General features: G+C 43.6%; 1 protein-coding gene across 1 annotated transcript in view; it reads left to right on the top strand.

Annotated features, from left to right (window-relative positions):
• Window positions 1-25,898, top strand: part of LOC311244253 (uncharacterized protein) — a 62,967-nt gene that overhangs the window by 16,929 nt on the left and 20,140 nt on the right. Inside the window, exons 2-9 of the mRNA XM_084333661.1 lie at window positions 210-478; window positions 1,093-1,288; window positions 1,647-1,841; window positions 3,208-3,390; window positions 3,532-3,586; window positions 16,392-16,487; window positions 17,297-17,334; window positions 18,021-18,159. Of these exons, the coding sequence (XP_084189787.1) occupies window positions 210-478; window positions 1,093-1,288; window positions 1,647-1,841; window positions 3,208-3,390; window positions 3,532-3,586; window positions 16,392-16,487; window positions 17,297-17,334; window positions 18,021-18,159 (1,171 nt within the window). The remainder of the gene's footprint in view (window positions 1-209; window positions 479-1,092; window positions 1,289-1,646; window positions 1,842-3,207; window positions 3,391-3,531; window positions 3,587-16,391; window positions 16,488-17,296; window positions 17,335-18,020; window positions 18,160-25,898) is intronic.

The raw sequence follows: 25,898 nt of genomic DNA, 5'->3' as shown, positions 1-25,898 counted from the left end.
TTTTCTAGCAGCAGGGGTGTATACCTTCCCAAAAATCACTATGAAAGTTAGTCCTCCAAGATGGTAATCGTGGCCCAAATTTGGGGCCCTGGCTCACAGCCTAATTCTAGCAATTCAAATTGTACATGCAGGTACTGCCTCTTTAGATGAACAAAGAGTCTAAATCCTGAACTGTTCACCTTTTATATTTTGTTTTCTTTTTCTTACAGATCACATCAGTGTATTCTGTTGGGAGCAATTCTGGCCTAACTAGCTCTACAGATGGCCCTCCCAAGCCCTCTGCCACACCCCTGACCTGCTCCCACTGCAAAAAGGTCCTTATGAAAGGACAGATTGCCTTTCAGCGGAAAGGCTCTCCGTACGTCTTATGCTCCACCACCTGCCTCTCCACAGTTAGCACAGCCGAGCTACCGGCACAACCATCAGCCACCACCAATACCAATACTAGCACAAAGCAGACCTGCCACTACTGCCTGAAGTAAGTCTTGTTTTAGATTTGAGTTTTTTTTATACCAAACTGAAAGCAATTTTTCCATCTCCTTCCATGTTACACGGTGGTGTAGTGGTTAACACTGTCGCCTCACAGCTAGAAGGTCCAGGGTTCGATTCCCGCTTGGGGACCATGTTTCCACGTTGCCAGGTACCCAGGTGGGGTATCTCCCGGGCCTTTCTGTGTGGAGTTTGCATGTTCTCCCCGTGCTCGCAAGGGTTTCCCCTCCCGATAAGATAAACCCAATGGAAAAACATGCACAACAGATTGCTAAAGGCCCTCCCATAGTTGAGCGGAACGTACGCGGACCGGACTCCGACTATGGGAGAACCTTAACGCTGTCGCGTTCCCTGACTAAGACGGACATGAGCACTTTGATTGGTCCCTGGGGCGCGCCCCTATCTACTCCTCGGCTGCCCTTGGGGGGAAGGACAACGGGATGGGTTAAGTGCAGAGAGGCATTTCATCGGCGACCCAAATGCATGTGTGTGTGTTCCTGTGTGTCGCCCATCTCGCATGTGTGTGTTAAACTGCATGACAAATAAAGACTTATTCTCTTCTTCTTCTCATGTTGTGCTTTTCTCAACCCTCCTCCCCTTCAGGACAATAGCGCATCCCCAGGTTGGTGTCCTGGCTCCAGTGGACAACACAAGCACCATGACGAAATTCTGCGGAAATATGTGCCTCTCTGCCTTCAACTACAAGAGGAACTCTGTCACTTCCATCCTCTCCACCAAGACACCCATACAGCCGCTCGTAACACAGTCTGTCTGCAGCATGTGTGGCAGAACCTGCATTGTAAGAGAGCTTAACATAGAAGTTAATGTGTTTTTGGGGACAATTTCACGATTCCACATTGATGTTGAGTATGGATGGTTTCAACTTGACAACGTAAACATTCTAAATGGACCCAAGTTGTGAAATAAACTTGGGTCCAAGCTGTTCCGTAGCAACGCAGCTCCACTGAAAGCATCTATATAATTAAAGTATAGAAATCTTTCAAAAATGTGTGAATTATATAGTGTACATTTTGAAATAACGGTATTCTGTGATCAGGTCTTGTCTACAATCTTTCAACTTGCTGTTTTATCAATATTTAACTGATAAAATTTGAACCAGATGTTAACCCACTCCTCCCTTGTGTTCTCCTCCACAGAGCGAACACGAGGTGATTTTGAACGGTCTTGTACACAAGATGTGTAGCGAGTTCTGCTCTGTCCACTTACATATAGCCAACAATCTGCTTGGGGCCAACTGTGTGAACTGCGGCAAGTACTGCCTCAACAAGCCCCTGACGCTGACGTCAGAGGACATCGGCACCACTTTCTGCATTGCCGAATGTCTAAAAGAGGTATGGCAAATGACTCATTTCTTAAAGGAACATGTCAACTCTCCCTCTTCACTGCTTCCTCTAATTGCACTTGATCTTGTTGAATTAATGCTCTTTTCTCTTTGTCCTTAGTACTTATTCATTTGTAGATCGGAGGAGGCTTGTCTTCTCTTAAAAAAATAAAATAAACTTTTGTTCTTTTTTTACTGCTTGCTACAGTATGTAGGGGTGGGACAATACGAGTAACTCACAATACAATACTGTGACGAATTTGGCCCCCAATAACGACAATATCACAATACACAATATCTGATAATTGATATATTGCAAGAAATGTATCTACGGGGCGGCTGGGTGGCGCAGCGGACATTGCGCTCGTCACCAACGCAAGAGACACCGGGTTCAAATCCGGCTGTCTGCGTTGCCTCCGGCTTGGGCCGGCCATCATACTGGCTCAATTGGCAGCGGGTGATGGGTGGTAATCTGGACGTTGTGGACAGCGACTCCTACAGGTCGGTTGGGGGATGCCGGCACAGCAGAGACAGGAAATAGCGGGGGTAGTGTGAGCCTCCCACACGTTACACCTCACCAATGAGAGTCTGCGCTGGCAGGTGAAAAGATGTGACAGGCTGCCTCCTCGTGTACCGGAGGGGACACATGATGCAAGGCTTCTATCATCCCTACGACCGACCTGTGGGGGGAATATGCAAGCAACGTTCAAGACGGGGGAGGGGACAATTGGAAACAGAAATTGGGATGGGAGAAAAAATTGAAAAAAATAAGGAGAAAAAGTGGATACATTTTTTTTATCTACGGTACATCACGATATCTGTGCAACTGAAGAAAAAAAATCCCCAGAAAAAGGCAAAAAGCAGGAATTATGTATTTATTCAGAGAATTGACATGAAAGCTGATCAGATTATTTAGTGTGCATCACAAACGAACATAAAACAATGTACAACAAATTGCATTGTGCCTCTTTAACACACACTGACTGCAACTTGATTATTAACTATTAATTATGGTCCCAATGAAAAACTGTTACCATCTGCAATAAAAAAATATATACATCTGTTTTATCTAAAAAGATAGTTTTTCGATAACATGTCACAAGAGGAAGTGTTGGTGATGCAAGAATTCCGACTCATTCTTCAAATGCCTTTTTTAAAGTACAAATGTAATGCAAATGTAAAATGGGGAAAGATGAATGTTGTAATTTCTGAAAGTTTTAAGTTTGAACTGTTTACATTATGGATTCTACCGTAGACTGACTATATGTGACCACAAGTGATTCAATTTGCAGATCTTTTGCCATCACAATTAATTAATTAATTAAACTTAATGGCAGAATTAGAACACTGCAAACAAACTCCCTCTGTTCCACCAGGCGAAGCAATTGTCCCAAGCGTCTCCTGCAGCAGAAGACCCCAATGCGTCTGACACAGTGAAGATGTCCTTCTCTTCATCTCTGGTCAAGGTGAAGGATGAGCCTCTGGATGAAGAGTATGACCACACTCTGACATCTGCCACATCCATGGCAGGTATCAAAGATGAGCCAGATACCAAAGAGGTGGGACACACACATGTGTTTTTCTTTAAAGAAGGTCAATATCCATAATCGTATGATACCGGTGCTTATTGCAAAATTGGCCCTAAATGTAATTAAACGGTGGCATTAAAAAGTCTTACATTTATTCTTGCATACCTGTAGACACCCTGTAATAAGGGCGGTGAGGGCAAAGTGGACCAGACAGTCAGCACATCAGGTATTGTATGCATTCTTTATATTGCTCTCGCTCTCTCTCTTTCTCATATAAACACACGGGCTGTACCGATTGTAATTTTTTAACATTCAAAGCTTCTATTGAAGTACGGTATTCGAACGAAGCTTTGAATGTCTGTAAAAAAATGAATTGACTTTATTATAAAAAAAAATGTATCCTCAAACTAAATCCTCAATTTGAATAAAGTGATTCATCTGATTAAATGAGTATTTTTCTTTTATTAAATCAACTTTCTTTAATGAATATAACTCATCAATTTCGTCAACATAAATAATCCAATAAGGGCACTGTTGGTACGAAAGTGATGGAGACGTCTTATAGTATAATATTATAATATTAGTGTAGCCTAATCTTTATCTGCAACTGTGAAGAAAAACCCCATTGGTTTAAACAGATTGAATAGACTCATACAAAAAAGATAAAAAAATAAAAATAAATAAAAAGATTTTATAAAATTTTTTAATTTCGAATGTTGATTTTGAATTCGAATGTCAACATTATGATCGAAGCTTCGAAGCATTCAGTACAGCCCTGTTACACACCTTTAACCCTCAAGAGACCCGGGGGGTGTCTTTCAGAGGCTGTAGCAGCTCAGTTTTAAAGCACCCTCGGCTGACATTGCCGTCTTTCAGAGGCTGTAGCAGCTCAGTTTTAAAGCCAGAGTGAAGATACTGGTGTCATATGAAACAACATAGGGAATCTATTGGCCATCCAACCATGTGTTAGATTATCGTGTTTATCAGCCTTTTGTTGATTGGTATCGGCCTTCATCTGCCCTTCCGTGAAGTCTCTGCGTTGTGTTTATTTGTTTGTTGAGGCAATCGTTGGAATTCTGTCCTCCCATGCGCTTACTGGCTGTACCACTGTCCCCCTTAGTTAACGCATCTGGACAAAAATGTACTAGTCATCATCTCATATCAGAAGAAGGAAGCTGCTGCTTTGATAAATCGGGTCCAAATCGGGTTGCTTTGATAAATCGTTTGATATTGATGACATCCTCTGTCATCTCTTCTCTAGAGTCTTCTTTCTCTGCCTCATGTGAAGTTAAATCTACTCTAGAAGTGAAACAGAAATATCTTTTCCTGTTGTACCGAACTCATACCGAACCGTGACCCCAAAACCGAGGCTTCTGTGTACCGTTACACCCCTACTACATAGTATAGAGGGAGCCGCCAGAGCCGCCGCGGGGGGGGTTGCCAGATGATTAAAAAAATTAATAAAATTATTATTATTATTTTTTTTTTTAATGCAGTCAGGCCACTGAACTTAGAAGCAGGCCAGGCCAGTGTTTCTAGTTGCAGCAGCGCAATAGTTAGATAACCTAGGTGGGGAACAACCAGGAGATCACTGCAACTCACACAAGTTGGAGAACTATCTCTCTCTCTCTTGCTCTCACACACACAAAGGGAGCCGCATGTGATTGGTGGAGGCGGGACCCTTACAAAAAACTGTTGTTGCTAATCATTGACACATGCTAGCCTGTAATAATCCCCCCCCAGAAAAATGTACTTTGCATTTGATATATTTCAAATATATGCCATCACACACACTGGCATTTAAAGGGTTAGAATTATAAAATGAATATGTGGTGTTATGATCAGGGCTGAAGTTGAATAAAAGATATTTACAAAAAGACATTACAAAAAACTGAAAATCCATCAAAATCAGTGTTGTTGCTAATCATACATATGCTAGCCTGTTTTTTAACAATAATTTGTGATGCCATCACAAACACTGGCATTTAAAGGGTACAAATACAAAAATTCCTGCACCAGAATGCAGGAAATGAAGTCTTTGTAACAAAACATTTCCTGGTGGGGGACCCCCAGACCCCCTGCTTAAAATGTGGCCTGACTTGGGCTATATTTTGCACTATATTTCCTGGCCTGAATGATTTCCCCAGTCCGGCCCTGGTTAAAAGCCTCCAATGCTTATTAGTGTGTGTCCGTTTGAACGTTTGCATGTTTCAACCATACATTTCCATTTATAATTATAATTATTATTTTAATGGATTTTTTTTTACCTCCTATAATAGTGGGGGTCGTGGCTCTCTGACACCGTTATTTGGGGGTCGCGGCCTGAAAAGTTTGGGAACCCCTGGTATAGAGTAGGGATGAGCAGGAGTAATGTTTTACTAGATGGAGTAGTGATTGAGAGTACTCATTCATGCAAATACATTTTTAGAATGCATAAACAGCATGGCAACAATAACGATGCTTATTGTCAGTCAAAAGAGTCCGCTACCATTTGTAATAATTACATGACCTCGACTCTGTCTGCAGCAGGTCAATCAATCCACTCATGGAAACGCAGATTTTGGTACAGGATGTGTTCTCTTTGGCTAGAAGTAGTACCAGTGTTTGGGTCCATATAGCACAACTAACATTAATAGTTAACTAGCCACAACTTCACTGTGTCCGTATCAATAGTCTATTAGACTAAACAGTCTTCACAGCCAAACAAAATGACACGGTCCCTATAAGACATGGTATTGCTATTTATTTTTTTATATTTCATGGAGCTGTAATTAACACAACACAAGGATTCAATGACATCACTGGTGGCCATGTCTAAATTCCTTTACTCTCAATACCGGTCAAACTAAATGAATGTGTGTGAAACTGTTTAGAGAATTGGGTGTGTGTTTCAGCTGATATCGGGTTACTTACTAAATGCCATTCGTCATTGATGGAGCTGTAGAATACTCCATGAGACTTGAAATTTGCTAAGCGTATGTAACCCAGCCTTCTTAAATCCACTGAGTTGTTTAGCTAACACTACTACAAGCCCTGCATGTCACCGCATTCAGTCGGTTGCACTTGTTATTAAGTCCCGGATGCTCCTGCGTGAAATAGCTTGTAGAGTAACATTAAGGGGGAAAATTACAGTGATTTTCACAAGGGTAAATTAACTACTGTATGCCTAGCGACATTCAAGTTTCATGGAGCATATTTTCAACCCTTCATGGAGCATCTTTTCAACATCAATGGTAGGCTGCGATCTACCAAAACATACACTTTATACACATATGCACATGACATGACGTTAACACATCCTGCGCCCACGAGTTTACTCGTTATTGCCCGCCAATCTAATAACGCCAACAACGAGTTTTTTTGCCACCGATCGTCGTGAGCCATATCGGCCGATACCGATCGTTTTTGATTAAAAAGAAATTAAACTTTATTTTATATAATTTTTTTTTTTTTTTTATATAAAATATATATATTATATAATTAGACTTGTACTTGTATTATCTGCGAGACATCGCCACCACGCAACAAGTCAAAATGCTCGCTATCTGCAAACAGCTCCACTGTCTGTGTGTACTCTAGTAGCCTCCAGCTCCAAAAAGGATTCTCCTGTGCTGCAGCTGGACCCTATTGGTAACGTTACTGTGCTTTGGTCATATCACATTCAGCAAGCCCTCAGCTCGAATACGCATTGAATCAATGTTATAAGACATTGATATCAGGAGCTATCTGTAGCTACTGCTAGCCGGCTAGATGACGTTAAGACAGAACTTTTTAGTTCAATGGGACATTTCGTTTTGAACAGTGAAGTAACGTCAGCTAACGCAAGCTAACGGAGGTATCAACATGGACTACTAGACTTTCTGGGTCATTTGTTGATATCAGGAGCTATCAGTAGCTAGCCGGCTAAATAAATGCCTAAATGCCTACTAAAAGTGAATAGTTGACTGGGTAATTTTGTTTAAACAGTAACGATAGCTAGGTAGCTAACGTTAGCTCAGGTCGAATGCACAATAGACTCGAGCAGAGGAGCCGCCTCTCAGTCCTCTGTGTTTACAAACTGTACACGGGTGCGGGCGGGGCAAGGGAGCAGCGGCAGTTTGCAGGTCCTGTGTGTCTGAGACAGACAGCGAGTGAGATCTCCGCTTGATCGGTTTCCGCGATCGGCGAATATGACTCATTATCGGAATTCGCCGATCGCATATTTATACTGATTATCGGCCGATAACGATCGGTGGCCGATAACGATCGGTGGCCGATCGATCAGGGCATCCCTAGTTATTTCCTTTATTCGCTATTGGCATTCATAATTCATCCAGGAAGGCTCCGGGAGCCAGCTGGACCCGGTCTGATATTTCAACGCCTCAGTACCGCCGCCTGGTGGATTTCGGGCGAGTTGTACTCTACTCTAAACCGGATGTGGCGCTCTGTGCATCGGGGAAAATCCTCCGGCAGAGATATCTTGTTATGTTGATCAAGGCAAACACTCGAGTGCATTTGATCGCTTTCGAGACGCAAGAATCAATATGCTTTCGGCGTTTATTGCGTCATACAAACGGAAAATGGATCTAGCGGATCGATGTCAAATAATTGGATTTTTTTTTCTCCAGACGCATCGGCCACAGGTAAGAGGAATCTAACGTTAATTCCAGCTCGATTGTCCATTTATTTCATTGCAATCCATCTGCTCAACATATGATCTCGTACTAAGGAAAGCTGTTACTGACGATCAAGGAATCATAAACGACCCCCCCCCCTTCCTTCACGCATGATGGAGCATAATGTATACTGAGCATATGCATTTGAATTTTTTTATATAGCATGTATAGGAACGAAACGCCAATCGATTATGTGTAATGTGTCGGGGCCTATAACTTGCGTTCTAGGAATTACTGCTATACACTCCAAAAACATACTTATATTCACGACGGTACTAACACGACAATGTATGAATGGAAAAATATAACGTTCCCACATCCGGAACGATAGATACCCGATGTTGAATGGGCCATAGTAATGTCGATATAGCTATAATATTTAAAAAGTTATAACCCTGCAAAGAAGGTGATTGACTCCATAGGCTTACAGCACTGGCAGAGAGTGGTATAAGATGGGCAAACTGCGTGGCACAGAATGTGTTAAAGACGGGGACATTCACTTGGTAATATTAGACCGGTATGATCCTTTCTAACCCCGTACCTGGCCGAGATTTATTTCACGTCATAGATGGATCAATACAGTCCGTATTATGGTAAGTAATGTTGCGTTTCTTTTTCAAATTTAGTAAATAATAATAATAATAATAATGCAGGACCTCTTTAGGGGGTCTTTAATCGGCATGCAACGAACTGGACATGCAATTGGAGCGACACACACACACGCATGCATTGTCTTCTTCTCAGTCGCCGATGCGATAGAGTCTCTGCGCCTAACCCATCCCGTCGTCCTTCCCCCCATGGGCAGCCGGGAGCAGATAGGGCGTCAACGTGAGCCGCGCCCCGGGGACCAATCCAAGTGCTCCTGTCCGTCTTCGTCAAGGACGCCACAGCGTTAGCGATCTGTTGTTGTGCATGTTTTTCCATTGGGTTTATCTTATCAGAGGGGAAACCCTTGCGAGCACGGGGAGAACATCCAAACTCTACACAGAAAGGCCTGGGAGATACCCCACCTGGGTACCTGGCATCATGGAAACCTGGTCCCCAAGCGGGAATCGAACCCTGGACCTTCTTGCTGTGAGGTGACAGTGTTAACCACTACACCACGTGCCGCTAAGGACCCTAACCCTATCAAAACAGCAGTCAAAGTTTATATTTTCAGCACTACGTTTGTTTACCAATGATTTTAAGTGTTATTAGCGAAATATGAGCTTATAGAAATGTCCGCATTGCATCGGAACCCAGATGATTTAGACGTGAGGAAATTACGCCATCATGAAATCGTTGTAGTCTTAACTCTTTGGACGCCACGGACTTGAGCATCGTTTGTTCCTACCACGCCAACGCTCTAAGAGATAGGAATAAGTGCCTGTGTTTGCAGGGCTATATTATAGCTATGGATACAATACTATGGCCCATTTAACATCAACTATCTATCGTTCAATATGTGAAAAATAATTACTTTTTGCATCCATATGTTCCTGTGTTATACCGTGGTGAATATAAGTATAGTTTTAGAGTTATCCTGTCTAATCCCAGAAAACGACGATATGCAGCAATACGTAAATTTCACTAAAACCGTTGGCGTTTCTCGCCTGGACATGCTACTATTTCCAAATCAAATGTATATAATGGGTATTATGTTTCATCATGAATGCATGAAAGGGCGGGGTCGTTTTTTGATGCTTTGATCGTCACCAACGGCATACGTTGTGGAGTAACGTTACACACACACGTTGCGATCGAGGTGAAGTCATGGTTGGATCAAAGCAGGATTGATATCATATAGTCCTTTCCTTCACTAGGAGGTACCCCAAAAAGAATATTCCAATTATCTGATCGCAAGTCCAAGTATTGGTGTCCATCGTGTCGCCAACATAATCCACCACACATCATGCATCGGGGGCATTTGACGCTTCTCAATCTGACCGGGATAACCGCTCGACTCCCTGACAAAGAAAAATGCGCCCGGAGACATTTGAACGTTACACAGGCCAAGATATAAGGTTGCAAAGGGTGCTCGATACCGCCACCTGGGAGCATGCGGCCGGTATTGCACTTTGGCGATCTCAGGATGATTCCCCATTGAAATTTCATAAAACTACACTACCCAGCTCACACCCGGTAGCAAAAACCAATAGAAATCTACAAAAACATATTTGAAAAAAAGAAAATGGACGTTACCTTTGTCAGCAGGTACTCTACTCTTGCTCCAAGGGTCTTGGATCAGAATAGGATCAATACATATAACGTTAGATGGCCCTCATCCGTTGTCTTCTTCATCATCTCCAATAGTTCGCTCGCCATTGCATTGCAGGCTACTATTACAGACTATACCACAGAGCCGAATAGGTTTCCTCATCAGCCGCTTTGACTATAGTGTTTTTATGATTGACCAGAAGTGCTGAGTCCAACATAGTCTGGTGAAAACGCACCATATCATCCGTTTTGTCTTCATAATATCCAATAGTTTTCTCTAGGCGATCGCCATTGTTGAACGTTAGTTGGCTGTAGTTTGCTCACTGCTGCTCGCTCCCTAGTGCTTTGGGTGCTGTGGTGCGGCCCCACACTAAACTGGCCCATGCAGTTCAAAAGGTAGGCGATACAGTCACCTGTCGGGATTCGATCGTCATTGCAATTATAACGTAGCCAGAGGTCCCAGGCACACTCACAAAGTCCGGCGCGAGTGTTTAGAATAATAATAAAAAAAAGGAACGAAAAACGAGATCTCGTTATTGGCGCTCAATGAGTTAAAAACACTGCACACACCAGTCTGTCCGACTTATGACTGCTCATCAGCGCTCCTAAATCCTGCTCTCAGTTAAGAGCAAATCCAGGAGAAGGGACCGTTCGTGAATCGAAAAATTGGCCTCTAAATCTCTTAAGTGGAGCTAGGACAACATTTTGTCTGATCTTTTGTCTTAAGTCTGTTGGTGATTGAATGAGACCCAATGTTAACATGGTGTTATTCACCGTCAAAGATGGAAAAATAAATAAATAAATAATTTATATTCTACTTTTGGTTTATTACAATTTACTCAAGCATGGTAACAAACACAACATTTCTGACACTGGGAATACATTCCCTGAGGTTCATAGATGTCCCTAGATACCAATAACATGCAAACGTAGATCTACGTTTCTGTCACAGTATTTCTTTTATCTATTGTTCATAATTCAGCGGGGCACCTTGTGCATACTGTTCCAAGTGTGTCTGAGCTGGCAGACGGTCTCATACCGCCCTCTAACGCCTTCCGGCATTGTTGCACCCCGTTAGAAACGGGTTAGTTTGTTTTCTCTGCCGAGCTGCGGCACACACACACACACACAGGCTGCGATCGCGGGAAAAAAATTATCGGATCAACGCAAAATTGATAATATATAGTCCTTACCTTGTCTATGATGTACTGCAAAAAGAATAATCCAATTATCTGATCGCCATTCCAAATACTGGTTGCGGTAGTGTGTCCCACGTTTACCACCAAAGAAAATGAACGGGTGGGCGGTGGAGCCTCGTCAATGCATCGTTATGAGCGCTTGCCTTGCTGGAGTCTTTAGACCTCGCCTGCACGCTGCAGCTCGGCCAGGAAAACAAACCACATTGTTTCAAATGGAGTGCAATAGCGGCCGTTAGGCGGCGGTATCACACCGTTGCGGTCTCAGACATAGTGCAACACAGTCCTACACCATAGCAGGATGAATTATGAATGGAAATAGTGAATAAAAGAAATAACGATCATAACAATGAGTATACTCGTTGTTGGCGGCCAACGATTGGCGGGCTATAACGAGTTAACTCATTCTTGGCTGCCATTGTGTTAACCCTTTGGAGGCCAAACCCGAGATAAGTCGGGTTAACTCGCCATGCTCTTGGCACCAAACCCGAGACATCCCGGGTTTTAATCAGTATTTCTTTTATTCGCTATATCCATTCATTTTTCATAGATCCAGCCTGACGTTATCATTGGGAATGGGTCTGAGCTCGCAAAGGGCAAATACCGCCACCTAACGTCTCCCGGATGGTATTGCACATCATTGGAATCCCTCTGGCTGGGGCTGTGGTCCAGGTTTTCCTTCTCGGGCATGCAGTATCGTTATAACACATTGACTGGGGACACTCAGAGCAGCGTGGATTATCTGTTTTGGACATATAACGTTGGATCAATAAACGCAATTAATATTTGGAATGGCGATCAGGAATTGGAATAATCTTTTTGCACTACATCAGATGTGAGGTAAGGAATCTATGTTACCAATCTTGGGTTAATGAGATGTTCCTTTCACCGCCATTAGAGCGTGTGTGTGAGGTTCGCGCCGACCAAAGTACGGAGAAGTGATTTTTCAGACCCCGCTTCTGTTCTCCCATGATGACACATATAATATCGATAATCTAGCGGTTATTTGAAAACTATTCATAAATCAAGCGACAAATGGCACGATTTCTAACGAAATACATTGAAGCTCGATTTGCTGGAGTTTATTGAGATGAGACAGAACGCTCTAGAAATATATTCATATTCATCTCGGTATAAAACTGAAATGTATATGAAAAAATTATCTGTTTCGTGCATGTTGACTGGAAGCAACTCATTGACGATCAGTGTTATTTAGATCTATTGCTATTATATTTGATATATTTTAAGCACTCGCAAATAAGTCCTATCCTACATTGGATAAAGCACTGGTGCTGAAGGGCCATCAGTGCCCTCTGCTGTTGGCGCCAGAAGTGTTAACAGGGTGAATCTTAAAAAAGTTTTACCGAACTTCTATCAGCATGTGACTTGTCATACCAGAGGCGAGAATATATTAGACCATTGCTACTCGCAATTTAAGGACGGGTATAAATCACAGGCTCTTAGTACATTCGGTAAATCTGACACAACGCCTTCTTTCTTATGCCAAAGTATAAACAAAGTCTCAAGCGTGCTCCCGTGGAAACGCGAGAAGTGATGCATTGGTCTGTGGACTCGGAGAACATTTGTTTTTTTAAACAACCGCAGTTGTTGCGCTTGTTTGTTCTCCATCCACGGGTGCCTTGACACACCGCAGTATTGCATTTACAACAAGCGTTGCAGGGCCAAGGCCAAGAGAATAATCAAAGACTCTAGTCACCCAAACAACTGCCTCTTTGAACTGCACACACATCCACATGTGCACACTCACTTTGAACAAACACTCACCTACCACTCACTTTACTCACTTTAGACACTCTTAACACACTTTATATTTATCTATTATTAAAGAGATTTGCACTACATCCATACCTCATTTGCACCCTACCCTAAGTTTTGTACCCCGTCTAATTTCTGCATTGTACTTCACTGTTACTCATTTTACTCTGTGTTGCATATTGTGTATATATGTATATTGACTTTACTTACTACTTAATAACTTTTTTTTTACTGTATGTAGCACACTCTCAGGGGCTCTTTCAGAAATAAGCATTTTATATAAAGTATTCTGTATTTTGTTGTGACATATAATAAACAAACTTGAAACTTGGGGGCATGGGAGACCATGAGGTAGAGAGATAGCTACCGGCTAACAGGACAGGCCGCAGAACCACAGCGGGTATCGAGAGATGGAATCTATTAGGCGGCTGGGTGGCGCAGCGGACATTACGCTCGTCACCAACGCAAGAGACACCGGGTTCAACTCCGGCTGTCTGCGTTGCCTCCGGCTTGTCCAGTCGTCATACTAACTCAATTGGCAGAGTTAGCGGGTGGAAGTCGATGGGTGGTAATCTGGACGTTGTGGACAGCGACTCCTACGGGTAGGTTGGGGACGCCTGCACAGCAGACACAGGAAATGGCGGGGGTAGTGTGAGCCTCCCACACGTTACACCTCGCCAATGAGAGTCCGCTCTGGCAGGTGAAAAGATGTGACAGGCTGCCTCCTCGTGTATCGGAGGGGACACGTGATGCAAGGCTTCTATCCTCCCTACAACCGGCTAGTGGGGGGCATATGCGAGAAACTTTCAAGACAGGGGAGGGGAGAATTGGCACAGCGGGTAATTGGGATGGGAGAAAAATAGAAAGTGGATTAAAAAAAAAAATCTTTTAGTTTCTTATACCTCTAAAAGACTTTCAATTTGTTTCCTTCTGTACGAGAACTTTGGTTTATGCAAATAAACAATCCTCCTTTCTGATATGAGACGATGACTCCAGTACCTTTTGTCCGGATGCATTAACGGGGACAGTGTTACAGCTATGTAAGAGCGTGGGAGGACAGAATTCCACCGAACGATTGCCACAACAAATAAACACAACGCGGAGACTTCACGGAAGGTGATAACGATCACGAGGAGGCTGTAAACACGATTATCTAACCGTAGTCTATGGTCATCTACAAGTAAGCTAGCAACCGTCTTTTGTCATCCGCTGTCAACACCACCATTCATCCCAGGTGTCGGGCTCCTCATTCACTTCCATTCATTTTGAGGACCAAGTCTAAAATCCACTATCATACTTCTGAAGTATAAACAAACCATGCAGCAATATTATTCTGTGTACTATATTTTTCTGTGTCAAATGTACTTTTTTTTTCTTTTAGCTTATGTTGCCATTTTCAAATGATCAGTAAAGGAACTATTTCTCACTTGAGGTGTAGTTTGACCTTTGAACTGTCAACTTCTCACAGAATGTTAAAGGTCCCATGCATTATAAATGGCCTTTTCCAGTGTTTAGCATTATTTCCTAGCAATTTGGGATTATATCAATGTGGTCTGTGTCGTTAATTATCATATTGACTCATCAGTCTAGTCTCGAGTTCACGAGATCTTCCCTCACTCAACTAAGCTGTTCTGATTTGACGGTATTGCTGACGTGAATAAGGTACTGATCTGCAGTAACGCCCCCTCTATGGTTGTAGCGCATAGTGTAACCCGACACTTCCTCAAACGGGTTTTGACAGGCAGAGAACGAGAGAGAGAGAGGGACCGGCGGGACCGTGCAGAAGTGTGTGTGTAAAAATGTGTGTGCCATCTCTCTCCCTCGTCGGAGCATTTACACACAAACTTGACTGCGTGTGTGTTGGGGACGCGTCTATGCTTTCCACAACAAATACGTGTTTCTGCGTTCGAGTTTTGCGCTCCGATTGGCCACGCGCGTTTCTGGTCATGTGACGTGCGCCAATCGTGGGACGGCAAGTTCTGCGCCTATTTCCGGGTCTAACAGCCTGCAAACTACTTAACGCCTAGTTTATCACTGAGATTGGAATCAGGGCAGGCGTTCTATCGCCATGCTCTAAGACAAACTCTAACCTTAACCAACTTCAAAAGAGCGCCTAAGCTTAACCATCCAAAAACTTGCGGTCCCACGATTGGGCGTACATGTCACATGACCAGAAACGCGCGTGGCCAATCAGAGGAAACACAAATTTGTTGTGGAAAGTATTCAGGCGTCGGGGACTCATCTCTCCTCTCTCTCTACCTCGTCGGAGCATTTACACACAAACTTGACTGCGTCTGTGTCTGGGACGCATCTCTCTCTCTCTTACTCGTTCTCTCTCTCACTCTCTCTCGTATGTATCACGCTGTGTGGGTGACTGTCACCCAAAGCGCTTATGGGCGGAGCCCATCCAATAACAGCCTGAAATCCTGAGGCTGAAAAATTATGCTTTTGAGTACTTCATTAGAAATATAAAACAATGAATTATTTGGAAAAAAAACGTACATAAGTCTTCCATAGACTCACAGGAATTGTGTAAAGTTGCCCAAATAGTGCAAGGAATAGCAATGCATGTCTTTTCTCCAGCCAGGCAGCAGGTAACCATACTGTAGGTAACCACTCCCCAACATTCTATGCAGGGTAAAGAATAAGATACATAGCACACTCAAACATATAACAAATCTACCAGATCTACATTTATTTTTCAAAGTAAAAAAATCGGTAAGGACCAAAACAAATGCGTACCTTTGACTCACAGCTATAGTTTGTTTATACTTCAGAAGTAGCATATGTAGACTAGCTCCAAAAAATTTATGGAGGTGAATGAGGAGCCTGACACCTGGGAGGAATGGTGGTGTTGACAGTGGACGACAGGCACAGTGGTCACTAGCTTACTTGCAGATGTACTTCCATACTTTACTGAAACTTGACAAATTCTACTTAATTGACATAATAATTCCTTTAAGGCTGCTTTCCTCTGGCAGTCTGTGGAAAGCCTTTATTGCCACAGCACCGTGCTTGAGAAATGATGCAGAGCTCTATTTCTGCTGGACATGTAAACTCACTGTTTCTCACTTCTCTGAAATTGCCTACCCCACCTTTAACCGTCCACGGTCATAACATTTGTCTTATATCTTTTCATTGTGCTCATCCCCTCTCTGTCTCTCTCTTCCCGTCTATGTCACGATAATTCCATAATCCGGATCTACAGAGAAAACGGACCCCACTCCTGTCATCGCCAGCGTGATCTCGCTTGCTAGCGTTCCCACTGGCCGGCCCAATGACTTCACCAACGCTGCGCTGCAAGGTGCACACATACACCTTATTCACTCGTAGAGATGGCCTTAATCAATATGATAACTCTTCTCTTCTGTTACCACATCGTTTTACTGACTGAAGTCATCTGCACACATTAGTTCATGCTATATTTAGCTGAGTTGTATTGATGCTGTCCTCACTCTTCACTCATCTCATTAGGAGTGCTGATTGTGTATGAGTGCTGACTGGTCTTTAGGCTGACTCATTCAGATTCAGATAATTTTATTGTCACAGCTTTTTATAAATGTACATGCATTCAGACAAACATGAGATGCTTGTTTTTCCCGGCTCAACTGTAGTAGATTTGTAAACATAATACACAACGTATATTCTATCTATACAAACTATAACTGTAAACTATAAATATAAACTAACTATAAACTGAATAAGCTATAAATAACTATAGACTATCAATCAATTAAATTTATTTATATAGCACATTTAGACATGACACTTGTCAACCAAAGTGCTTCACATAGCTAAGAACAAAGAAAAGTATAGAATAAACAGAAAATAAAAACAACCAACGGATAGACAAGGAAACAAAACAACACGTCAACAAGCACTATAAACTGGACATAATACACATCATGTATTCTATCTATTCAAACTATACAAGGTATATGTTAGCAGAAGTGTGTGCATGTAATACGTCTGCTTGTGTGGTTAAGGCTCTTAAGGTGATTTTGTGTGTATGCTCATGTTTATCACACGCAGAGTCTATCCGTCCGTAGTCTGTTTGCCCGGTGGAAGTAGCTGTTCAGTGTTCTTTTTCCAACTCATGTTCTGTTTCCACAGGAAGGTTTTCCGAGGTTGAAATGAAGATCCTGCAACATGTAAGTTGGAAAATGGGAATAAACGGGGAACAGTGTGGGACTACAGTTGATTTCCTGTTGGATTTGTTAGTACCAACAACCAGAAGGCTGGTTTGTAGCTGGTCAAGAATGAGCTCACCATTATTTAACATGATTACTCATTGGCTTTGTAAACATCATGCATTTATTGAACTTTATATATAAAAATAATGATAATACAAAATTTCAAAATTTAAAACAGTGTAAAAGGGTTAACAGTGTATTTCTTTGAACCTTAAATATAATTCAACTGAAAAACACGACCGAGCTGAGAGTGAGATTATCCTGTTTTCATAATTGTCTAATTGTAATTGAAAATGAAATTAGATGAATTTCCCAGCCTGACTGGTTTAAAAAAAGGTAGAGCAGATAGTATGTCAGAGGAGAGGGTGGAGGGGGATAGGGAGGGCAGGTTGCGTCTGACTGAGATGGTTTGAGTTGGAGTGGAGGGCTTTCGGTTAAGCATGAGAGTTAGTGAGAAGGATATGAAGGAATGGTCAGATACATGCAGGGGAGTTACCGTGGTGTTAATGATGCTGGAGTTACGGGAGAATATGAGATCCAAGAAGTTGCCTGCTTTGTGAGTGGGAGGCATGACAGTGGGAGTCATTTATTTTTTGATATCACCTATACACACTGAACGAGTTGATCTTGGGTCTTTCCTCAAGGCCGGTACGCAGACAGACCCAGTGAGAGACCCTGCAGACATTTTGCCATGGCTCCTAAAGACCTATACTAACCCTACGGTCCAGAAGAAGGCAGTGACCTGTAAAGTAGCACAGATGGTCAACAATGAGGCACAAACAGGTAAGCAGGAAACGCATCACACACATAAACACTAGGGATGCCCTGATCGATCGGCCGATATTCAGTATAAATATGAGATTGGGGAATTCCGATAATGCTTTCTAGATGCCGATTGCGAAAACCGATCGATGACGCAACCAATTCTCAGCGGAGTTGGTGTCATTGTCGCATGTTAAGTAACCTAAAACATGATGTCAGCTGTGTGGAACTATTACAAAGTGTCTGAGACAGATCTGCAATGTATGCCCGGATAAAATACCTCGTGGGGGAAGCAATGTAAAACGTTTCAACACAACAAATTTAATAAGACACTTGAAGTCCCAGAGGAGGATCACCCAGAGGAGCATGGCGAGTTCGTTAAGCTTACCGCGGACGGCGCGGAGTAAAAATAAATAGGCAGATTAAGAACCAAAACGACCGCTAATGCAAACTACTTTAGAGAGCATCCATGTGTATAACCGTGATAGTCAGAAGGCTAGGCGATAACAAAAAAAGTCATGAAATGTATAGGGCTGGACGACCAGCCATTACAGGAAAACTCCAACATTTTGGGAAATTTGCTTATTTGCCATCTTCCCTGGAGTTAGACAAGAAGATACCTGTACATACCTTTTTCTTCTCTGTGCATGCAGTAGGAGTAGGAAGACGTTGGGAACTAGGCTAATGGAGGAACCTACTTCCAGTGACTGACGCTAGGCTAACGGTGCACGTCTTCCTACTCCTACTGCATGCACAGAGAAGAAAAGGGTATGTATCTTAACACTCCAACATTTTGGGAACCCTGGAGTTAGACAAGAAGATGCATACCTTTTTCTTCTCTGCATGCAGTAGGAGTAGGAAGACGTTTGGAACTAGGCTAATGGAGGAACCTACTTCCAGTGACTGACTCTAAGCTAGGCTAACGGTGCATGTCTTCCTACTCCTACTGCATGCAGAGAGAAGAAAAAGGGTATGAATCTTCTTGTCTAACTCCAGGGTAGATTCCCAAAATGTTGGAGTTTTCCTGTGGCTCCCTAGGATTTTGACACTCACTGGCCTAAGATATTAAATGATCAAATCCATATAATTTTAACTGTTTACTATTTAAAAAAAAATATGTCCCCATGATTAACATTAATAGCCTAATCTCAAGATATCTGTAACAAATTACAAATATTTCCGAATTTTAACCACTTAAATTTGTGTTCGTTTGATACCACGTCCGTTTTTATTGAAAAAAACGGAGAAACAGTCATATTCATCATATTTCTATACATTTTTGATACCACATTACAGCGTGTGTAAACTCGACAAAATCCCTGTGAATAAGAATCTGCCATTATAAAAAAGAAAGGTTGACTAATTCGGTCAGAAATAGCGGAGACGCTAAACGTTAGTAAGCGCTATTATTATTATTATATTCTGCGGGCGAGCATCACTCAATCTCCCGGTATAATTCTGAACACAGATCGATGTCGGCGGAGCACCAGAGTACTTCCGCGAATGGAGCACTAGTGACAGTTCCGCATCGAAGTGGGGGGCCGGGTTGGGGGGCTTGTATGTCAGCGTGACACACGATAGGGGAGAGGATGCGGAAGAGAGGTGGAGATTGTCGCATATTCTTGGAATAACGTGAGACCACAACTGTGAACTGATCTGGTCATTTATTTACCATCGCAATCACGTCAGTTAACCCTCTCGTTACCTTGAACTCCCCTCCTATACATAGTCCCCAGCCCCATTCCTATTGGCCGGGCACTCACCTTACTTCCTGTTCGTCATACCAATAGACCCGGCCCACATAGATGGTCTAAACTATGGTAACACCACATCTCCCCTTTCTTGAGAACAAAAGGGTAGACTGCCTTTGTCTCCTCAAACCTTAGAGGATTATTCTGCCTCTTGTGTAGAAAGGTCTGTCCCTGTTTAACCCTGTTAACCAAACATTATTATTCATAGTGCCTTATACTAGACTATACCATTTACATTCTACATACCATATTTACATACATTTAATTTGTCTTATACATTTGTGGCCTTTTTTTTTTTTTTTTTTTTTTTATAAACAATTTCAGATCCCCTCCCCCCCCCCAGTTCACAGGTCAAGCCTATTAGGTTTCACTACAGTTCTCCCAGACCGGGTTTTGAGAGTGAGAGTCCCTTTAGGTGCGGCTTGGGATACCACACCCGGTGACATGGGAGCCTGCTCAGGAGTTGGCTCAGCCTGCTCAAGAGTTGGCTCTGGCGTTTGGTGCTGTAGTGGGGAACCTCTGTCCTGCTCAAATGTCTGAAGAGGTATCAGGTGCAGGCGGTTGCGTCTCACCACCCCCTGAGGTAGATCCACCAAGTATGACCTTGGAGTGGAGTGTTTCTGGAGCACTGTCCCAGACTCTTCAGCGTCAGTGACCCATACTTGTTCTCCTGGTGACAAGTCACTGAGAGCTTTGGCACGGTGACGTTTGTTGTAAGTTTCAGCATCCCCCACGCCTCTTCTCCTCCTTCCGAGCGAACGCACTGCAGTCCGGCAGCGCAGGAACCAGCTGGGAGGGAATGGTCGGCACAGTAGTGCGGAGACGTTGGCCCATGAGAAGTTGAGCCGGGCTGTAACCACTCTGGAGAGGTGTGGCTCTGGAGGCGAGTAGAGCCAGATAAGGGTCTCCAGCCTTTTTCAGCAGATTTTTTACTGTCTGGACTGCGCGTTCCGCTTCGCCATTACTTTGGGGAAACCTCGGGCTGCTGGTGACATGCCTGAATCCATATGTAGCTGCAAAGGACGCGAAGGCCTGTCCAGAAAACTGTGGCCCATTATCTGACATCAGGACCTCTGGAATGCCATGGCGGGCGAAGATTGAGCTGAGGTGAACGATGATGTCGGTGGACCTGGTGTGAGATAATAGTGCAATCTCAACATACCTGGAGAAGTAGTCGACAACGAGCAGGTATGTCTTGCTTCCCAAGACAAACAGATCTGCCCCCAACTTCTGCCATGGTCTTTCAGGGCGTTCAGACACCATGAGTGGCTCTCTGTGGTTATGGCGCTCTTGTATACATGTCCTGCAGTTGAGTACCATGCTATTTATTTGCTGCCCGAGTCCTGGCCACCACACGGACTGATGCGCGCGCTTTACATTTCACCACGCCTTGGTGTCCCTCATGTATTTTGGCCAGCACATCATTTTGCATTGTTGCTGGTATTACAAGCCGTGCTCCTTTCAACAGTAGTCCATCTTCCACTGTGAGTGTATCTCGCTCTGGCCAGTAGTTTTTCAACAGCGGTTCCTCTTTTACATGCGCTGGCCATCCTTCAGTGCACAGTGTTATAATACGTGAGCAAACACTGTCAGCTTTCAGCTGTTCTTTCAGGTTTTCCACGTATGAGGCACTGACAGGTAGACTCTCGAGAACAAAGTCCACGTATATGTTGGTGCTCTCCATCAGCTCTTTATCTCCTGCAGACATACGTGACTCCACAGGTGCACGCGACAGCATGTCTGCTGTCCAAAGTGACTTTCCTGGTACATGCACAATGGAGTATGAGTAGCGCATGAGCCTCATTCTGAAGCGCTGGATTCTTGGCAGCAGCAGATCCAGTGCTTGGGCTCCAAGTAGACTGAGTAGGGGTTTGTGGTCGGTCTCCAGGCAGAAATGTTTCCCTATGAGGTAATCCCGGAACCTTTCACAGGCCCATGTGAGGGCTAGCGCCTCCTTCTCTACCTGCGCGTAACGCTGCTCAGTTGGATTGAGCGAGCGTGATGCATACGCCACAGGCTTCCATCCCTCCTCCTCTCTCTGGAGAAGAACGCCTCCCAATCCATATGATGATGCATCAGCTGACACTTTAGTGTCTCTGTTCGGGTCATACATAGCCAGCACAGGAGCAGAACACAGTGCCTTCTTCAGCGCTTCAAACGCCATAGCCTGGTCCACGTCCCAGACCCAACAATTTCTCTTTGAGAGGAGGTCCCGAAGCGGCTTATCAGTCTCGGCCAGCTAAGGGATGAACTTTCCCAGCTGATTGACCATGCCGAGAAAACTCCTCAATTCAGTAACGTTCGTAGGCTCCGCCAACTCTGTGATGGCCTCTGTCTTCCTCGGGTCAGGGCGGATGCCCTCCGATGTGATGATGTGACCCAGGAAAAGCATTTCACTCTTGGAGAACTCACATTTGTCCACATTCAGGGTGAGGCCAGCTTTTTCCACTCTTTGTAGCACAGCATGGAGTCGAGCATCATGCTCTTCCTGGTCCCACCCCCACACTAATAGATCATCAATGTGGCAGACCACCCCTTCTAGCCCCTCTATGACCTCCGCCATCATGCACTGGAAGTGTTCAGGTGCTGAGGCGATTCCAAATGGAAGACGGTTAAAGTGGAATCGGCCAAAGGGTGTAATGAACGTGGTGTACTTGGCTGATTCCTTCGTGAGTGGAATCTGCCAGAACCCCATGTTGGCATCCAATTTGCTGAATATCCCGCAAGTGTCCCGAGATTCTGCTCTACTGACGGTAAAATGTACTTTTCACGGCACACATACTCATTCAAGCCTGTCAAGTCCACACATAAACGCACCTTCTCTGTCTCTTTCTTGGGTACGACCACCATGCCGGCGCACCAGGCGGTCGGCTCCTTCACGCGGCTGATAACACCCAGCCTTTCCATGCGTTGGAGTTCTTCCTTGACCTTCCCCACCAACGGCAGTGGAATTCTCCTGGGGGTTTTCAAGGAAATCGGCACAGCATTGGGTGTAAGCTTAATGTGATATGATCTACGTACCATACCCAGCCCACTGCATAGCTTTGGGTAGCTCGTCTTGAGGGTCCCCTTGTCCACACTGTTGACACGGATGAGCAGGCCCAGGGCTATTATGGCTGGCAACCCGAGCAATGGCGTACTCAGATTTTTGACCACATAGACTTTCTCCGTGGTATGTTTGGCTCCCTTTCTCAGCTGCAGTCTGGCGAAACCCGACACATCCAACGGAACCCGTCCTGGACCCAATAAGGGTCTCTCTGCTTTCTGGAGAAGAGGCTGCTGTGCATGGGAAAATATACTGTTAAACATTGTCTGTGACACAGCCGTAACATCCGCTCCGGTGTCCAATTTGAAAACGATGCTTTTCCCCATTATGCCTATCTCAGCAGTCCATGCCTCTTGCTCAGATGTCACCGAGCCAAGAAAATAGCCCCTTTCCTCTTCTTCCTCAATACCATGCACAGCCTTACCAGCACGGCACACATGCTGGTAGTGACCCATTTTCCCACAGGAATGGCACCTGACCTCATTTGCAGGGCACTCGTGTTTAGGATGGGGTCCGCCCCCACATTTGTAACACTGTGAGCTGTTTTGATTTTTACTCTGGCTGCTGTGTGCTCCATAACTCTTATTTTTGGTGAAACTAGGCTTGTCATACTGCTGCCTGCCTTTAAACACTCTGTCCATAGAGCTAACACTATCCATGAGTCTTACACACCCGGCATCGCTCCTCAGTGTGTGTTGCTGTTTTTTAATCTCTTCTGATTGTCTAGCCATGTTAATGGCTTTTTCCAGGTCTAGATTTTTCTCCATCTGCATGCGTTCTGAGAGATGTGTGTTAGCCAGTCCCACTACGATCCTGTCCCTAATTAGCTCATCATGCAACGTCCCATAATTGCAGTGCTCTGCTAATCCATACAGTGAAGTAATAAATGCATCCACAGTCTCGTTTGCTTCCTGCTTGCGCATGTTAAAACGTGCACGTTCATACACAATGTTCTTTTTCACAACAAAGAAAGACTGAAAGCCATCTCGCACTTTACCGTATTCCAGCTGGTCTGTAGCACTGAGATTCAAGCCTCTCAAAACATCATCCGCTTCATCTCCCATACAGTAAATCAACGTGTTTACCTGATTTTCTTCTGAGTTTGCAGTTAAATTGCTTGCCTGACGGAACCTCTCGAATCTCCTGATCCATTTAGTCCACTCGAGCGGCTTGGAGAAATCAAAGGGCTCAGGCGGTTGGATGTTGAAAGTAGCCGCAGGTACGTTAGCCATGATGCTACCTCCGCTTCTACCTGGCTGCTCTTTCTCCTCCTTGTCACTCATGAAGCCTCTTTATTCCACCTCCGAGGTAGACCGTTTGATCTGTTTCACAGCACTTCTGACACCATGTCGCGTATTCTTGGAATAACGTGAGACCACAACTGTGAACTGATCTGGTCATTTATTTACCATCGCAATCACGTCAGTTAACCCTCTCGTTACCTTGAACTCCCCTCCTATACATAGTCCCCAGCCCCATTCCTATTGGCCGGGCACTCACCTTACTTCCTGTTCGTCATACCAATAGACCCGGCCCACATAGATGGTCTAAACCAGGGGTAGGCAACCCTAGGCACGCGTGCCTGCATAGGCACGCGGGGGCATTTGCATAGGCACAGGGGGCAGCAGTAAAAAAAAAAAAAAATTTTTTTTTTTTTTTTTTTTGCTCTGAAATATTATAGTGAAATATTTTGCACTGTTGTCGCATTTATCTTGTTGAAATCCTCCCACATGTTCTTTTTACTACCACATATTTAATTGAGACCCTTTATTTGTTTATTATTTCAATTTAGCTGGAAATACATTGCTACATCATTCAGTAACATTTGCAGAGCCTTATAACAAAAACATTATTACGGTCACCATTGTGACCAGTGGGATTAATCAACAATTTTTATTATTTATTTTTCTATTTCATTGAACATTGCACATGTTAAAAGTCATTTTTTTTTTACTCAAAATGTGAGTATTACCAAGTCAACTTGTGTTCTTAAAACAATGACAATAAACATAGTTTTATTAGGTTGAAATAATGTGGTTGTGTACTTATTTTTCTGTTAACTTATTATGGATTGAAAACTGAAAACCTTAATGCACAGTAACTGAACTCAATATTTTTAAGTTCTGGTAACTTATTATTATTATTATTTTTTTACAGTGTAGTCTTGCGATCAATCAAAACTTATTTACACGATATACCTCACATTCACCCTCCATTCATATCCTGGTGTTCTCCTGGTGTTCTCCATTAGGCCTGTAGGTGGAGCTATGACAGCACACGTACAGTACACACACCGATGGTGTGTGATGTGTCCAAAAATGAATGGGCAAATGTGAGTGAAATTGTCGCACTGTATGCAGCTGTTTGTCTGCATTGCATCCCCCCCCCCCCCCAACTCAGATTTAGGGTTGATACAACCATCATAATAATATTGTTAATAATAACAATAACAATAATGATGTAATAATGTAAAAATTATCATTAAAAATACCTGATTATCAGAAAAAAAATTACGATGCATGGAATATTGTTGAGGCACACTAGTTACAACTATATTTCAAACAGGCACTCCATGTCAAAAAGGTTGCTGACCCCTGGTCTAAACTATGATAACACCACAGAGATGTGGTGAGCGCTGTCTCGCACCCCCCCCCCCCCCCCCCCGGAGCAGTATGGTGCCATTTCAGCCACATTCCCCAGCATAATCACGGCATCCTGCCTGCTTAGTGGCCGGCAAAGTGAGCTGTAGAGCAATTGCGCCACCGTGTGTTTTACATCGTTAACAGCATCATGCCTCGAAAGCTTGACCACTGACAGTGTGTAAACAGATTGCATTTGATAATTATATCTAGAATTGAACGAATGAGTGCAGATAAAAAAAATGCCTTTTAACATGGGAGTGGAGCTGATGAAAACGGACGCCAGGCACAACGTTGTACCCCTATACTAATAACTTTTGTTTT

The sequence above is a fragment of the Notolepis coatsorum genome (genome assembly GCF_963971535.1).
Source record: "Notolepis coatsorum genome assembly, chromosome: 17".
Lineage (NCBI taxonomy): Eukaryota > Metazoa > Chordata > Actinopteri > Aulopiformes > Paralepididae > Notolepis > Notolepis coatsorum.
The sequence above is the reverse complement of the archived record's forward strand: the minus strand, read 5'-3'. Positions and strand labels throughout refer to the sequence as shown.